The sequence below is a fragment of the Neophocaena asiaeorientalis genome, unplaced genomic scaffold (genome assembly GCF_003031525.2).
Source record: "Neophocaena asiaeorientalis asiaeorientalis breed wild unplaced genomic scaffold, Neophocaena_asiaeorientalis_V1.1 scaffold240, whole genome shotgun sequence".
Lineage (NCBI taxonomy): Eukaryota > Metazoa > Chordata > Mammalia > Artiodactyla > Phocoenidae > Neophocaena > Neophocaena asiaeorientalis.
In genome coordinates, this window is record NW_020185331.1 from 425,898 (window position 1) to 444,580 (window position 18,683).

General features: G+C 37.0%; 1 protein-coding gene across 1 annotated transcript in view; it reads right to left on the reverse strand.

Annotated features, from left to right (window-relative positions):
* TM9SF3 (transmembrane 9 superfamily member 3) overlaps window positions 1-18,683 on the reverse strand; it is a 62,153-nt gene that overhangs the window by 42,342 nt on the left and 1,128 nt on the right. Inside the window, exons 2-5 of the mRNA XM_024734967.1 lie at window positions 10,590-10,712; window positions 8,052-8,212; window positions 6,965-7,042; window positions 1,190-1,321 (exon numbers count right to left, since the gene is read on the reverse strand). Coding sequence (XP_024590735.1) covers window positions 1,190-1,321; window positions 6,965-7,042; window positions 8,052-8,212; window positions 10,590-10,712 — 494 coding nt within the window. The remainder of the gene's footprint in view (window positions 1-1,189; window positions 1,322-6,964; window positions 7,043-8,051; window positions 8,213-10,589; window positions 10,713-18,683) is intronic.

The following is an 18,683-nucleotide window of genomic DNA, read 5'->3' on the forward strand; positions in this document are numbered from 1 at the left end:
GGGCCCCCCACCCCCAAAAAAAAAAAAAAAAAAACAGTACCAGATGCCCTAGCAATGCAGAAATCTCCCATATAGCCTGGAGCCTAAGAAAATACACAGGGAATATATCAAATAGTTAAATATCATTTAACTGTCTATAGCATTTTTTAAAAAGGATTCAATTTTGCCTTTTCAACCCAAGTAAGCAAATATCCAAAACACTGTTTCTTAAGAAATATCAGTCCCTCAAGATAATCTTTGTGGTTTTTTTGGCCTTGGTGGGGGGTGGGGGGGTCCTGGTCAGCTATGTTTGAGAGGCACCAAATATTTCATCTACCCTCTGATACTTCACAATACACATGAGCATATTAAAATTTTAATTTGTTTAACTGTTTTCCAAACTTATTTAATGATGGAGCATATCTACACAGACTAGCCATTAACAACTGAATCACTCTGCTGTACACTTGAAACCAACACAACATTGTAAATTAACCACACTTCAATTAGAAAAAAAAAGAATAGCCATTAACATTCCCTGGCAGTCCAGTGGTTAGGACTCCAAGCTTTCACTGCTGAGGGCACGGGTTCAATCCCTGGTCAAGAACTAAGATCCTGCAAGCCACACAGTGCAGCCAAAAAAATTAAAAACAAAAAAACACCACTTTTGCTCATTTATGACACTGTTCAACAATTTAGCAAAAATAATTTAGAAACAACCCTCCCCTTTGAACCTATTAAACTAAATGTAAATCAATCCTTCCACCTACTCCCTTAATTTTATGCAATACTTAACAGCATTAGAAAGATACCAATACAAGTCTACGACCTCCTAGCTGCAATTCTGAAATCAAAAGCTCTGAAAAATAAAAAGTCTGCCTCACAAGTTTGACATATCCTTATATGGTGGCAAATCTTGGAGCGAACTAACAAGAGGTTATTTATACTGTTTATTTATCCCACTTAGGGTGAACAGTCATATGTTTTGCTGAAAACACATTAATATATTTGATTATAGGACATGTAATCAGGGCATGTAAAAACATTAAAATATTCAATTAGAGACCCCTCAGGGAGCTTTCTACCTTTCTAAAACCTGAAAATTCTGAATTCTAAAGCTCATCTGACCTCAGGATTATGGACTTGCTTCCAATATTCAATAACACTAAGCTAAATTATTTTATAAATACAGTGTAAAATGTTTGCTTACCATGTCGTCCATTTCTTCTTCTTTACTGTACCGGGCATAATCTTTTCTTAAAGTTCTCATTAAAATCATTGAAACTAAGCCCACCAAGAAGATAACCATCATGAAGGAGTTGAATATTGAAAACCAGTGAATCTAAAATAACAGAAAATAAAATCTTACTTGAAATACCAGTTACAAAATTCATGGGTTTCATGAGGACAATGGGATGTTAATGCAAAAAAACCCCACAAAAGTCTTCTAAAAACTTTTACATGAAAATCCAAAACTAAGATATACTGGGAAAGAGTAATCAAAGGGATTGGCTTTCTTTCCAGTAAGCTTTATTAGATGCATTAAAAGTATGATGCTGTTTACACGGATTATCTCAATCAAATTTATTGTACAAATAAAATACAATTTGGCCGCACAGAATATGCTATTCAGCATTAGAGAGAAAGAGCATGGGTTTTGGAGTCAAACAGGTCTGAATTTTAACACAGGCCCTGACCCCAGTTTTCCTACATCAAAAATGAAGGAAATAATACTATATCGTAAGTGATTTGTACGGTTTAATACATATATAAACTGTATGGCACCATGTCTGGCACAGAGCAGTAAATAATAAATATTAGTTCCCTTCCCTCTAACTAAGCAACTACCTGAAAACGTCTTTAAAATTATAAGACTAGGGCTTCCCTGGTGGCGCAGTGGGTTGAGAGTCCGCCTGCCGATACAGGGGACACGGGTTCATGCCCCGGTCTGGGAAGATCCCGCATGCCGCGGAGTGGCTGGGCCCGCGAGCCATGGCCGCTGAGCCTGTGCGTCCAGAGCCCGTGCTCCGCAACGAGAGAGGCCACAACAGTGAGAGGCCCGCGTACCGCAAAAAAAAAAATTATAAGACTAAACCATCATAGCTGCCCACCATGAACTTAGGCCACCTTCCTGAATGACCTGCTTCACTTGCTTCCAGTTCATCCTCTCCACCCTGCCGCCACCATTATGCACTCCTCTCCAAAGCAGCTATCCATGGTACAGAGAATTCTGAGGTACCCCATAGTTTCTCAATGCCCCCAAGGCTCTTGACTTTGATTTTACCCACACATTTGTCACAAAATTATGTCCAGATTCAGCACAGCTGACTTCAACTGTCTGTGGCACTGTCCAACAATTCCTTTATATTTTCATTCCCAAAATTTCCTTATGGATAGTTCCAAAATTTCTCTTCTCTCTCAATTTCATTTATTTTTCCCTTCCTCTCTATTTCCATGCCATCACCTCATACCTGATAGCTCTAATGGTCTCCTAGTTGACAACCTTTATGTTTGGTCTTTCTCCTTCCTTTCAATTTATCTGACAAAAGCTTATCCAGCAAATCTTTTTGAAACATCATGTTCATGTATCACTTCTCTTTTCTAAAACTTACAGTGACATTCCCTATTTTCTCACATAACAAACCTAAACTATCTTCCTTAATATTCTGTACCCCTTGTAAGATGGCCACCTCAGCTTAACTAGCCAACCTTTCTTTCCACTGTATCTTATATTCCAATCAGGCCTACCGCTCCTCAATGACCCAAAAGTACAGCTTATTCACTTCCACCTCTGTATCCTTCTCAGAATTTCTTCTCACATGGGACCCACTTCTATCTAGCTTTGTAAATTCTACCTACAATTTAAAACCCAACTCAAAACCCCTCTCCTCCATAAAACCTCTCATACACATATTTTAATTATTCACAGATATTCTCCTGCTCTAAACTTCTACAGATACATAGAATATTTAACATGAAGGAGATACTGTTCTGTACAATTAGGATTTTAATTAGATTTTAACTTGGGCTAACATGCTGAGCATGTGCACTAGAGTGAAAAGCAGTACTGGCTGTTATCCACCCTGAGGCTTCAGGCAGCTGATAAACTATGGCTTCCCCTGAAAAACAAGGGGCAGTCAACTGCCTCTGCCTCTTCATAAGGTCATTTCTTCCTTCATTCAACAATTTATTTATTAAATACCTATTGAAATTATAAAGGAAATAATGAATGCATTATATTTTGAAATATTTACCAAAAAGGGTTGTATAAATTTAAGTTTATCACAAAAGTATCACTTAAGATTTATAAATGCAGTCTATAATAATAGGCTTTTCCAAAGGTTTGATTTTGTTTCTAATCTGGGAAATTAATGACCCAGAAAAGGACGAGAAAAAAATTTACATATATATATATATATATATATACACACACACATATATATAAAACTCCTCTCTCTTTTCAGTCAATTTATCAAATTTTTGAAGAGAAAAAGGTTTATATAGTTACTACTTAGTAATAAGAAAGATACTCCCCAAAATGCAAAACTTTCTAGCAAAGCTCTCTATCTTCTAATCTAATATACAAACATTAAACTAATACCGATTATAATGTACTACTAATTAGTTAGTACTAATGTACTAACCTGACATTTTATAATATTCCTTTATCCCCCAAATTATAAAATGTTGCATGATTCTGAAGTTATTAACCAAGGGAAATATTTCTTTAAAACAATAAAGAAATGAGATGTCACAGAGGGGTTACTAACCCTACGAACTGCTGACTCCAGCACCCCTAGTGTTGCTAATCCGAAAGCAGCACCCCAGGTTTGTCATAAATGTTAAAACACTGGAGATTAACTAACTATACCACCAGGACTGCCTCATCCTGAGCACCTGCTCTGGAAACACTGAACCAGGTGCTTTATATGCACTGTCAAATGGAATTTCACAACTCTGCAAGGAAGTATAACCCCTGCTTCACTACTGAAAAGAAGCTAAACAACTGAGTCATCTGACCACAGTTACAGTAAATGGCAGAGACAGAGTCTGTATCCAGCTGGGGCTCCTAAGTCTATGTTTGTAGCCACTGTATTAGAAACAATCCCAACTCTTACACAGTAGATCCCATCTACTCCTGCCTACTCAAGGAAAATGCTTCAGTTATTCTCCCCAATCCCCTGAATCATCAGTTTTGTACTCTCTACTGAACCCCATCAACATAACAAACATATTTTTCTTACATTTCAAAAAAAAAAAAAAAACCAAAAACAAACCCCCACCCCGTTCCTGATTCCATCTTTCCTACCGGCTACTACACCATTTCTGCACTCCCTTTAGTAGCAAACTTGCTGCCTCCAATTCCTCTCCTCCCATTCTCTCTTAGATCAGCTCTGTTGAGATTTTGCCCCACCACTACACCAAACCTGCTCTTCGTCAAGTTCAGTGATGACCCCAGATGAATCAACAGGTACTTTCAGTACCCATCTTACCTGACCCATCAGCAGCAATTCAGAACTAATCTTTCTATCCTCTGTGACAGACTTTCCTCTCTTGGCTTCCAAGATACCATACAATCTTTTTTTCGCCCCATACCTTACCAATATCTCCTCAGGGCCCTTAGCTGGTTTCTCCTTTTCTCCCTGAACTTATACTACTGCTCCCAGGGCTCAGTCCTTAGTCCTCTTCTATCCGTACATACTCTTCCTTGGTATTGCACTCAGTCTCGCAGCTTTAAATACTATTTATATGCCAATGGCTACAAAATTTGTAGGCCTCTCTTTTGAACTCCAGATTGATATATCCAACTAGCTGGTCATTATCTCTGGATATCTTACAGACACTTCAAAACCACCATGTCCCAAACTGAACTCTGATCTTCCCCTCCAACTCTCCAAATACAGCTTTTCCACCCCATTGACAGCAGTTCCACTCTGATAGATGCTCAGGCCAAAATGTGGAGTCTTTCTCAAACTTTCTTTATCTTTCTATCCATCAGGAAATCTTGCTGGCTCTACCTTCAAAATACGTTCACAATCTGGCATCTTCTCGCCACCTCCACTGCTATGCCTTGGTCTGAGCCACATTTACTTCTTATCTGCATTAATGCGACAGCCTCTCCAGTGGTAACCCTGCTACTCCCCGTTTCCCACACCACCCATTTTCAACATCACAACCTGAAAGACCCTTTTTAAAAAGAGGTCAGATCTGCCATTACCCTGCTGAAAACACTATCCTGCCCCCTTTGCACTCCAAGTCCTTAAAGCAGCCATGGATGATCTGGCTCCTGCTGCCTCTCTGACTTCATCTCCTACTTCTCGTCCCCTTGCTCTGCTCCAGCCATATGGGCCTCCTTGCTATTCCTCTAGCACACCAAGCATGTTCCCACCTAACAGGCCTTTCCATGGTGGTCCTTCTGCCTGGAATACTCTTTCTCCAGATGGCCACATTCCTTATTTCCTTCAACTCCTTCAAGCTTCTGCTCAAAAGTCCATCTCAGAGGCTTACGCTGTCCTCCATACTCAAAACTACAACTTGCTCTATCCACGGCACTCTTACCCAACTGCTCTTTTTTATTTTTCCATGTACACATTTTTCAACATACTATACATTTTAGTTATTATGTTTACTGCATGTCTCCCCCACTAGTATGTAAGCTCCAAGAGGGCATGGATCTTTGACATTCATTCTCTAATGTATTCTACTTACTGAGTACACTGCCTGACACACAGCAAGTGCTCGATTAATATTTGGTTTAAAAATATATATGGTAGAAAAAAAAATTATATATATATATATCAAGTTGTCACTACCCCATGAGACTAGAAGCAAGTAGACCTAGGTGTTCTGGTAGGGAATGTCAGTTGGAAGCCCTCATATTCTCAAATGCTACTTAAAGTTGAAGTTATTTGTGCCTATACCTTTAAATGGACTACCATGTTCAGGACTGCCTGAGCGCTGAATCTGAGGAAAAGCCCTGGGAGGGTGGGGGAGGGAATCATAGCTCCAGGAGTAGCGCACTAAATCTTTCAGTAGGGGCTAAACCTCAAACAGCTTCATTTTTTTCTCCTAGGACCCCATGGAAGATTAGAAGTAGTAACAGGTTCTGGTGGAGTCTAAAGGTGGGAACTGGCTGCAATGATATAACTCTGAGACAAAAAAAACTTATAAGCCATCTCAAAAATTGGTGACTAATAAACTTCAGGATTTCAGTCCAAAAGATAGAAGAGGCAAGTCAGGAAGAAAGTCAGAAGAATGGATATATCCCCTTATACCTTGTAGTTTTTTCAGGTCCACCCTTGAAGGAGTTGAACCACCAAAATAAAATCTGTTTTTTGCTAAAAATAACCAAAGCTATCTGTACAAAACCAGCAGCAATGCCACTAGACTAAGGATCTGAGATCCAGTGTATACCTGCAGGTGGGGGGGTGGGAGGCATCTTTCCATTCTTGGTGTTTCTTTGTATGTGGAAGGATTTCCCCTGGCAGAAACTCCTGGTATCACTCCACTCTTGTATTCATTCCTCCCGAGAGGATGCATACATTCTGCTCTGTTTCTCCACACTGTAATTTTTACACACACAGGCGCCCGGGTAGGAAAACTTGAAACAGTCCAGCACTGTCTGAGTGTAGTAAGTTTCTCCAATTCTGAGTTTCAATATTAAGAAGCCCACTTGACCAGAGTTACAGCCACATTCTCCAGTATTAGCCTCATTAGCAATAAAAGTGGTATCTCGGCTTCCCATATGCTGTATTCTTCCTTGTGTATCTCTTCATTGGTTTAACCCAGGCATGATGAACGGAGCTTTTGACTGCTCCTCTAAAACTCTCTATCACTCTTATGACTCTGAGCTCACATCTGAAATCAGCCTTCGTTAAATCTTTGAGATCCACAACCCTAGCACAGTGCCCTATACGTGGCAGATGCTCATTGTTTAACTGATTGAAGCACATACTGAACGTCTTAAAATACACAATTTACCTACCCTGTGTTGAAAAAAGGATGGATCAAGGTATTTGTCAAATCGATCTTCAAATTTTACATCTGACTTTTTCCATTTTACCTGAAAAAAATTTTCTTCATTTGAAAATCAAAGCCAGTAAACAATAATCTGATAAAAAAAACTCTGAGCAAAATTTGAAAAGATTTACACACTTAGAATAAGATACTAGAGAAATAGTAGAAAGTTACTACCAATTTGAGAAGTTGAAATACATGATTAAAAAAACCAGCCAACTTTCCTCTCTGTGTATTAACAAAACTTATGACTTAGAGGGATCATTTCAGTTTTCAAGGACTATTAACTGTTGCTGACTTACATTCTCTGACCTCATAAATGTGATAACAACTCAATTAAATAGACCAAATAAAATAAGAATCTGTACATCTTTGACTTTAGATTGCATTAGTTTTATTACAATGATGTTTCTTTATAAGTATGGTTATGCAAATATTATTTGCCCTAGGTACATATGCCCAAAGCTTGAAAAACTTTCAAAACTGTCTACCAGCAACGGATTCATTCCAGTTACCTGGAAAAAAACTACTGAAAAGAGAGGCTACCTACGTCGGATTTCTCTTCTTTCCACTACTTTTAATCCTAACAGAACAGAATTAACTTGACCGTTGCAAGGGGCTCTGACAAGCTCTTACTCTGCAGGAGTATCTTATTCCACCTGATAAAGCAAAATATGGTAAACTATACTCATCCAGAAATTTTCAACATGGCATCATCTCTTAATCTTCAACGGTAAAAAGGAAAGAGAAACAAGGAGTAATGTAATCTAAAAAGTAACCATGAAAACACATGGCTGGGTTAGCTAACTGCCCAGTTATAATGGTAAAGTTTGCTGAAGCAAATGGTAGGTCCTGCCAATGCATAACAGGTATCTAATACTACAGACCAGAAGTAAACCTCCCTGCTTTTAGGAGGCTTACTTACATACATTAATAATATTCTGTTGCATCCCATTTCAAGCTACAATTTCAATTACTAAAGTTGTAAAACATATTTAATTGTTGATATTAAGTAACAAACACTGCTTCCTGTATACAATTATTTTAATACTTACCGAATATGACATCTGGATTTTAGTATTGGGAACCAGTTTCACTTTTCCTTCACTAGTTAGATTAACATCAACAATTCGATTTCCATTAAAACCTATTTCAAGTTTTTTATAGGTCCAAAGATAGTAATCTTCCCCATTTTCATCTGCTTCACCAACAATACCTTCAAAAGAAATAACACTTCACACAAGGTATGTAATATCACTTAGTATTTAAAATACATTAGAAGCTAAAAGCTCATTAAAAAACATTTTTATAAAAAAGCAATACTACCATTATTCCTCATGGTTAGAACAATGAAAAGGTACCGGCCGGACTTCTCTTTGTTAACTACTTGGCAAACACAAAACTATTTTCACACCATGGTAAAAAAAGTGATGCACAGCTCAGCATAACCTATCACTAATTTGATCCTCAAAGTTCATGCTCTGTCATTAGTATCACCTTCATTGTAATATCATGACTGTGTAGTTTATATTCTTTAGTATCTCAAAATTTCAGGGAGCACTATATCACTATCTGGCAAGGTTCTCAGTTTCGTGGTCAAACTAAAATTAAAACCAAGGTCTCCAGAGGTCTAGTCCAGTACTTTCTCTAATAACCTATGATCAACCCATTCCTAATAAGCTGCACATATGTGTATAGTGGCTACCAAAACTTAAAACGCCTCCCCTTTATCCCTCAAGCATTGGACTTATCCCTGGGAAGTCAACAAAATGAAAGGAGGGTTGAAAATAAATGGTAATGAGGCAAAAGTTAAAATGATCATTTTGATCACAATTTGGGATACTGAAGGAGAAGACTCAAACAAGGGAGTAGGTAGTACCTGAGGATCTATCTCTTGTGCCCTCATACTGTCAGCTATTTATCCAATGTTCCCTACCCAAGCCTATATATTCATTAGCGCCTTAGGCTCTAAAAGTTACTCCTTGGGCCTTCCCTCTACGGTCAGTGCAACTCATGAAAAGCATTAGTGGGAAAAAAATGATCATTTCTTATTAAGAATTATTTGCTTATTAACCAAAGTTGTTCTAATTCGTACAAGTTCAAGGAATACAGTTTCACTTTGTTTGAGGTTGTAGAGGGATAATAAAATCCTTCTAATTTTAATTTCACCAAAGTTTATTTACCTATCTACTCTGAAAACTCTGAGGGTGGAGACATAATTATACCAAATAGAAAACTATTCTCTCTAAAAGACATTTAAAAGACTCTGAAACCTTTATCCCAAGAAAAGCCAGATAAAGATTTTTTTCTGACAGGTTTTCCCATGGTTCAGACATTCTAGGACATCCAAAAGTATCTGTCCTAAACATGGCAGAAACCCAGAGCTAAAAAAGATTTATGTTAAGACAGGAAAGCACAGCTGCCATGTTGCTTATGGAGGCCCACAGAAATGACGGAAAAAACCTAAGGTTCTAGACATGAAACCCGTAAGCAATGCAAAAGACCTGCTCTCTCACCAAAAAAAGAGAATACCCAGATTAATGTGGGTTCTCCTAAAACTACAGGCTCAGAAGTCTTCAGCGAATATTCAGCATATCTTCCTACTACCCTCAGAGCCAATCACAGAAATGTCTGTTATACTAATTACAGTCATTTACATGAAACGCTTACTATTTATACCTAATTAACATGTAACACAGTAATGACGATGCATACAATTATATCTTGATATTAACTTTCTTATAAATTCCATCTTAGTACCATATTAAACTCTGGGCTGATATGTTCAGTCTTTCAGTTTGCTGTTCATGAATACAGTAGTCTGCTAATAACTTTAAAAATTAGAATATTAATTATATATTATTTATATATAAGAACAAGTGTCCAAAGACCAAAAAACAAAAACAACAACAAGCCATTAAGAGAAAAATGTGGTCAAACATGCTGGCTGTGATAGCTGGCTTTGCTTTGCATATTAAGTAATTTAATCAAGCCCAGCACAAACAATGTTTGGATTATGAATAAGTTGGTATTAACTACTGCATTGTTCCTCTCCATTAACACAGATGAACAAGGACATAAAACATAAAAAATAAAACATAAAAAAGGTTTTAAAATTTTAAACATAATAGACTTTTGGAAAATAACATAGGAACTAGCAAAACAAGTCATTCAGGAGACTATTATATCTAAAAACCATACTACCACAGTCCCACATGAGAGAAAGCCAGAATATAACTTTAAAATCCTATTCAGTCCCTTTGATTGTTATTTGATAAAATAAGTCAAAATAAGATGAGAAAAATGGAGGGAGGGGGAATATTTCGGATTGTTCAAAGCACCTTTTGACCTCTTGAATATGAAAAGTTACACTGTATAAAAGTTATATTTTCAGGGATTTTCATGTAAAGTTTGACAATGTCAAAAACCCTTCAAGTAACAGGAAACCATAAAATTGATGTTAAAATCATTCTGTGGAAAACAGTGAAAACACATTTATTGATTCAGTGTACAATCACCTGAAAAGTCATTATATAAATCTTGCTTATTATGCAAATATTCCCCAAACTTTAAAAATAACATACAATACTTACCCCATATTGGTAAGTCATCTATGTACATCTGGTACCAGTAGTGATTTTTGATAGCATACACAAATGCATCTCTCTTTTCTTTATCTAAGTCAATTTCACAGTAAGTGGCTGGCATCACATCATCTGCATAAAATAAAAATTGCAAATCAGTACACTCATCTGCAAAATAGTTACAGGAAGAATAACACACAAAAAAGCCAACATTTCCTGAAGTTAAAATTTCTACTCATAATAGTTGAATCTCGGTGATATATATATATATATGGATTCAGTATACAATTCTTTCCTTTTTTGTGTATGTTTAAGATTGCTCACAATAAAAGAATTTTAATCATCTTTACTTTCAAAGATTATCTTACTAAGTGAAGAAAGCATCTCTTATATAAAGAAAATTATACAGAACATTTACAAAGTAACTTTAAAATGAATAAACTGATTTAAAAACAGAAATGAAAAAGCTTAAAACACATAGGAAAGTTTTCACTTTATACAAAAACTCAAGAATATGATCTTAAATAGAGCTAACAATTTCTAGCTATGAGATCTCTGATATAAATATTCATTTGAACATTCTTGGAAGTGCAAGTCACTTGAGGCCACAGATTCTATGAGGAATCCCAGTGACTCTTCATAATTCGGAAGATTAAAAGGCAAACCTCTATCTAGCAGGCATCACTGTTTATAAATTACCCAAAAGTTCCCTGGAGATGAGTCATTTCCACTCTTGACTGCTTTTAAAAATACTCCTATCTGAAAATAATATTCAGATGGTCTCTAACTTATAAACCTTTCAAAAATGTGCTTAGGATCATTAGTTTCTAAATAAAACAAAGCAAAATCTGAAAAGCACTCTAGATGTCCATCAAAAGGACTGAACTGCTTTTGTATGTTACTTAAGCAACTAGGAAAAAAAAAAGAGAAATCAATCTTAACAACAACAAAAAGCACAGATGCGTAAGTCCTCCTGTACTATAATACTGGTTATTTAGAACATGAAATACAACTTCCTCCAAGAAACAATGTTAATTTCCCAAATGTTCATTAAAACAACTTAAATATAAACTGCAGCCAAACTATAATTAATAGCCATCTATAATGTTGTTTCTACGAGAAATAACAATCTGACGTATAACTCCAGACACCACCACCATGTTTCCCCGGTTCTCAAGAGAGAATAGCTTATTATTGCTCAGCCCAGAGTGGACACCCCAAAACTACAAAACCAAAGATGGCAGGAAACACTGAAGTCCCATGAAAGAGGGACAGGGAAATTCTCTATCCCAGTGGGAGAAGAAAACTGCTTTGTATCCAACAACAATGGCTTCCACACATATTTTCTTTCTACCCAGGCCATTTTTAGGCAGCAAGAAATTTAGGGTTTTCATAATGGCAAAAACTGAGGCTGAGCAGAGGAGAAGGCAGGGAGAGTTAAGAGAGAGATTACTACAAAGGATGCCTACAGCAGGAGCTAGGAGAACTGGCAACAGGAAATTATAGCTACACAGGAGAGAGCAAGAACCAAAGGAAGGTCCAGGTTGAGCAGCAACGAATGGCCACAGTGGCGTGGGAGGACCCACAGCTACCTCTGCGAAGCCACCAAATTCCTTGCTGTCACAATCAGACATTCACTGATAACTGTCATTAATAATACAGCAGTTTCCTGTATGAAGTTCTGAGATATGCAATATGACATTTACCCGTATATAAAGATTCCTTACAGTCTGAACTTTAGTTCAACTCTCTCTTTCCCCACTCTCCACCATCCTGTCTCCCTATACTCTAACCAGACTCAGCCACCTGCAGTTCCCACACACCTTGTGCTCCCTTGGCCGCCGGATTTGTTGTTTGTGCAGTAAATCCCACCTCACATGTCCATCCTAAAATCTTTCCCATGCCTCACCCTGTCCCCCAGAGTAATCCCTGATTCCCCAACCCTCACTCCTCTCACCACACAGCCTGCCCCCTTCACTGAAGTCCCATGGCTTTCTCTCCATATCTCCTATGGCACCTAGGCCTACACCGTGCACAACCTCACACCAGTATCTTAGCTCCTCAAAAAGACCATTAGGTCTTGAGAGCTATGTCTATAACTGATCATAACCTTTTTGGCCCCAGCTATGCCTGTTTCAGTACGCTGCACAGAGCAGGCATTAAACAAATAAAATATTTTAACAAATTTTAAGAGCATAATTTTCCATTTATTTGGCAAAGGAAGTCACTAAGTACATCAGAGTATGCACATATACATGCAACTGTGTGTGAATGGTGTGTGTGTCTGTGTGTAAGGACAAAATGCCAATATAAACAAATGAAATTTTTGAGCTGAGTATCTCAGAAAGATTGACAAAGAAGTCTTGAAGAATATCTTTCACTAATACAAAACCTAGAAAAGAAATGTTGTGGTAAAAGAGAAAACATCATTATGGAAGGCTATAATAAGGGCCTGGGTTGGTCATATTTTAATGAAATTCCTCTTGCAGGCATGTAAGCAAATACAAACATCACAAATAATTAAAGAGCCTGGTTGCTCAACTGAAAAAGCACTTCTCTCAGGAGGGAGCCGCTTTGAAGATAACGAATTTAAGTGCCTGAGTATACCAAATCACCACTCAGCATTCTACATGACTGGAAAACAATCTGAAAATCTATTACCACAAATCACTACTTTAAAATTACAATAGGGCATACCCTTCTCACAGGAAATACACACCTATGAATCCTGAAGGGGATGCAATTAATATCTTACCAATGCAAATACTTTTTATGAGGGAAAAAAGAAGAAAACCAAAGTTATAAAGTGGCAAATGTCAATACTGATTTTTCAAACAGAAAGCAAGGGTAGATTCTGGAAACAACATGCCAATAAGTCTGTCATCAATTCTCAACAACACTCCAGACTAACAACTGAATAGACAGTGAAAGCATTGAAAAAAGAATGTGACAATTATTTATGAGTTCTCTAAGAACATATCATGCCTTACTTTGTTTAGTTTCTCTTTTAACAGCATTACTGAACTGGAAAATCAGAAATACTCTACCTCAAATTCAGCAGCACTTAGCGAAGTTTCTCATGAAGTCACTATAGACAAACTATAGAGAAATGGGCAGAAACTTGGGTTTTAGTCTGGGTTCCACTACTTACTAGCTCTGTGAATAAAAGCAAGTCACTTAACCTCTGAGAACCTCAGGTCCCTCAACTGTAAAACAGATAACATCTATGCTATCTCCTTCCCAGAGTTGTTTTAAGGACGAAAAGTGCCAATACATTCACAGTGTTAAGTTTTCTTGAGTCACACACCCCTTTGAGAATCCAATGGAAGTGATATCTCCCTTGCCCTCCCAAAATGTACAATCACTCAAAATTAAGTGTACAATTCCAGAGGTCCACAGACCCCTGACACTAGAGCTTCTGGTTCAACTCTGTATACCCACAGTCTTCCATAGGGCTCTGGAATACAGTAAGCTCTCAAAACTGCTGAATGAACTTTTCACAGGACTGGAAAAACTGGCATATTCACCATTAATTAATCAACCATCTACATAAACCAATACTGATTAACTGACCAAACTGGCTGGCAGTATAAACTGCACAATTTTTTTTCTAGATGGCTATTTGGCAACACGTATCAAGAACTGCCTCAAAAATGATTATACCCTTTGATTCAGTAATTCTACTTCTAACAATTTAACCTAATGAAACATTCATAGATGCATTAAAATACTTATGTGCTAGTATAGCTAAATGCATTCTTATTTCTAACAGAAAAAAAAAGCAAAAGCAAGGAAGAAAAGGAAGAAAGAAGAAAACAATGAATATCTTGTCATTGGGAAATGGGGAGAAATTACAATATCAATTTATAAAATACTATATAAATATATTTTAAACAGAGTAATTAACAATATGAGGACAAGCTGATAAGATGTTGTGGAAAAAAAAGAAGAGTATAAACTAATCTATACATAACTTATTAAACGAGCCAGCAAGTGCTTAGAATGGTATCTGGTACATAATAAACACTATACAAGTGTTCATTAAATAAATACATTTTTAAAAATCATATATGGAACATGAACCCAATATTTAAACATTTTAAATAATGTGGATGAATGTAAACATAGTCAGAAAGAAAGAAGAAACTGTTACTGGTATTTATATCCAGGTGATTTTTATATTCTTTACACTTCTCTGTAGTTTCTAAATTTTGCACATTGATCCTATATCACTGTTAAAATCAGAAAAAATATATACACATAACAAAAGACAGATGTCAATCTGAAAAGAAAACAAAAAAAAGACATGTCAATCTGAAAAGAACAATGTTAGCAATGGTTTAAATAAGAACTTATAAAAAGAGCATGCTTATCAAATTTGCAGTTAGCACAGTTTAAAAAATTGCTAATACCAAGAATTCAAAATATCTAGAGTCAAGATTCAATACAAGATTCAAATTATTTGGTCCAGCTAAAACACTTCAGTTGAAACCAATAGGACAAAATATTGCATCAAGTTCCCAGACTTCCGATTAAACAAGGCAGATTAACCACTAGTGTCTTTTACCTCCTGAAACTCCATTAAAATGTCAATAAAGGCATAAAAAGGATGTAGGCGCACAAGGACAAAAAGAGGAGAAGACAGTGAGAAAAGATTTTAATCAATGTTGGGGAAATGGAAGACGGTGAATGACTAATAAGACAGAGGAAACCGTAACAGAAGGGACAACAGGATTGTTGTCACAGAACACAGGAGACACTCAGAACTTGGAGGCACCACAGACGTTGAAAGGTAGAGGAGAGATAGATGTAGGGCTGAACACACAGGGGAACTGTATAAAAATATGTTTATGGAGGGGTTGGATGCCTAGGTCCCCTCCTGCACCCATCACACAGCTAGATGAATAATCTCCTCAACTTCCCTGCTGCAGACCAGAGGCACTTTCCCCTAGAGAACTTCAGCGGAGAGGCTCCAGAATCAGGAAGAGCAGGAATAGTAGAATCCAGGGACTGGAAACAGGGTGGGGTTCACCTTAAGCAAAAATCTTCATTCGGGCTGAATGAAAAGAACTACCACCTCCCAAGCCCTTTCCCCACTCTTTGGCAATCAGGCTTAACTACCCAGCCAGATATCTGGAGGGAAATACCGCATAGTAGTTAAAAGCTCAAACTCTTAACGCTAGACTGCCTGGGTTCAAATCCTCACTCCGCCACTTTCCATCTGTGAATCCTTAGACAAGGTTACTTAGCCTCTGGGCCCCAACTTCCTCATCTGAAAAATAGGTATAATACACCTCCATAAGCTTATTTCGAGGATGAAAACAGACTAGACTGAGAATCACTGAACTAGAAATACATAAGGCTCTAAGCAGCCCTTGGCATATCTACATAACTGTAGTACTCTAAACTTACCATTTCACTCTAGAGAAGTAGAAGAAATACTAACAAGATAATTTCACCCCTCTGTTAAGTTGGAATACTCAAGGAAGAGAAAATTCAAGGGAAGATCAATAAAATAAATGGGAGGAAGGAATCCTCTAGAAGTCAACTTTTCAACAATTAATATCCTTCATTATACTGCAAGAATTCTCAAATGAGAGGGAAGGGTCTGGGTGGTGACCTCCCCTGCTTAGGAATTACTATTCCAGATCACCTAATGATCATAATGAACCAATTATAATAAAGAACAAGTAGGCACAAACTAGGTGCTAGACAATTTATTAAGAGCTCACCATGTCTTAATAGCTAAGGATGCAACAGTGAACAAGAATGCAACTGTCCCTGCCCCAGTGGAAGTAACTAAATTACCCAGCAGGCTAGTGCAGCAGCTTGAGGATAAATCAAATCCTACACTCAATAAACTAATTTAACATTTCATAATTGCTAATACAAAATCAAGTTGGAAGCACAGACACATACCATGTGCTATTAGTATTCATAACAATAACCATTTCTTGAATGTAAACTATCAGGAACTTTGATAAATGATGTACATGCACTATCTCATTTAAACATGACAATTCTACCAAGTGGATATTATTTCCCTCATTTCATAGATGAGGACAATGAGATCAAAGAGACTGAATACTGTGTCCAGGACTACATAGGTAGGCAGAGGCAGAGCTGAGATGCATCAAGTCTCTCTGACTCTAAAACACATGTTCTTTCCACTCCACAATGGCAATATTCTAGGAGGTACCCTTGAAAATTATAGGGTAATGATTTCAGGTCTGGTTGAAAGATATCCAATTTAAGTCTGCCCTTTTCATTTAATTTTGTCTAAATGTTCTCAATGCAGCATTTTGTCTAGCGATAGTATAAAAACTTTTAGGAAGAAAAAAACAAAGTTGTGCATAAAACCTCAAAAGGGAACTTTTGAGGCATCCTACATTAGACTCAAAACTATTGCTAGTTCCCTAAAATAGTCTATTTAATGACTTTCATTTTACAAAACCACACTAATCCATTTAGCCTGACAGAATCTACTAGGTTAAAAAAAAAAAAGTTGTGTGTATGCACATATTTAAGTGCGTATGTATATGTATAGTTTTTCCTAGTTTCACAATATTTCCAAAATTTTATTTTCTTACTTGAATATGCCTTCAGAAGAACCTTTAAAAATCAAATACTTAAGGGATGAAAGATTAACAATATAAATATTTCTACAGTTTACACACGGACAGAGGGTTCAAGTTTCCACACAGCATTAGTATGCTGTGGTACGCCTTGGGCAATTCATCTTTCAGCCTCCCTAACAGGAAATCAGATGACACAATCGCTAAGGTGCATCCCACCTTTAAAATTTTATGATACTATAAAGAACAACCAGGAAACCTCAAAAAACACTTTTCAAACCACGATCAACTTTATCTTTAAACCGGGTAATCAAGGGTCTACAACAGAAAGAGAAATCTAATCAGCATTTACTATTGCATCTGGACCACTTAACGTGGCAGCTTCTTTAGCAGCATATCCATGATGGAGTGTAGAGTTGACAAGACTCCAAGGAACCGCCGACTCTTAGGGAGTAACATCTGGCCAGTTCTGATTCTTTTCATCTAAAGGTGTTTAGTCTGAAAGGAAAATAAATCCCACTTTTATAGCCCATGAAAACCATACCCCTCTATCTAAATAATCTTTCCATCTCAGCCTCAAGAAACTAATAAAAAAATGGTTAAGACAGCTGAATGAGTACTCTTCTTTAGTAAATAAGAGTGAGGATTGCAACAAGTGATGAAATCTGTCCATAGCAGCAAAGTAGGACTTGGGGTTTTTGCCTGTTTTCTCTCTGGTTCCTTTTTAATAAACTAGAAATGTGTACCAAATATGGAAAAGGAGAGAGTATGTGAATAAATATAGTATTGAGGTTCCCAAAGATCACATACTCTAGTCTAACTTTTCTCCTTACCTGTAATTAAATATTTAAACTACCTCATTAAATTAAAACAAGCCTCAGGGCATGTTTACAATAATTCATAAAGTTATAAGCCATGCCACTGTGGTTTAAATTTACAACTTAATTTTATAATTAAGCCCCAAGAAGTAATACATGGGAAAAAATGTAAATATGTATACCTATTTTCAACAACAGTAAGAAAAAAAATCCTAAAAACAAGAATAGAATTTAACAAATCAAAATTAAACATTATCTTCAAAATATTATCTTTAAAATATCTCATTTCACATTCTCCTCCCAAAAGCCTAAAAATATCAGAGGTCAGTTACTATTCATTTTATACATGTAGACAATGAAGTCAAAATTGGAGTAACTTTACTAAACCTTACTAAACTTTGCTAAACTTTACTAAAATCAATAGAGTAAAAGAAATAGAATTGAAATTCAAAGCTTCTGATTATAAGATCCATGCTCTATTCAAAAATCAAGACACCTGGGGCTTCCCTGGTGGCACAGTGGTTGAGAGTCCGCCTGCCGATGCAGGGGACACGGGTTTGTGCCCCGGTCCGGGAAGATCCCACATGCCACGGAGCGGCTGGGCCGTGAGCCATGGCCGCTGAGCCTGCGCGTCTGGAGCCTGTGCTCCGCAACGGGAGAGGCCACAACAGAGGCCCGAGTACCGCAAAAAAAAAAAAAAAAAAAAAAAG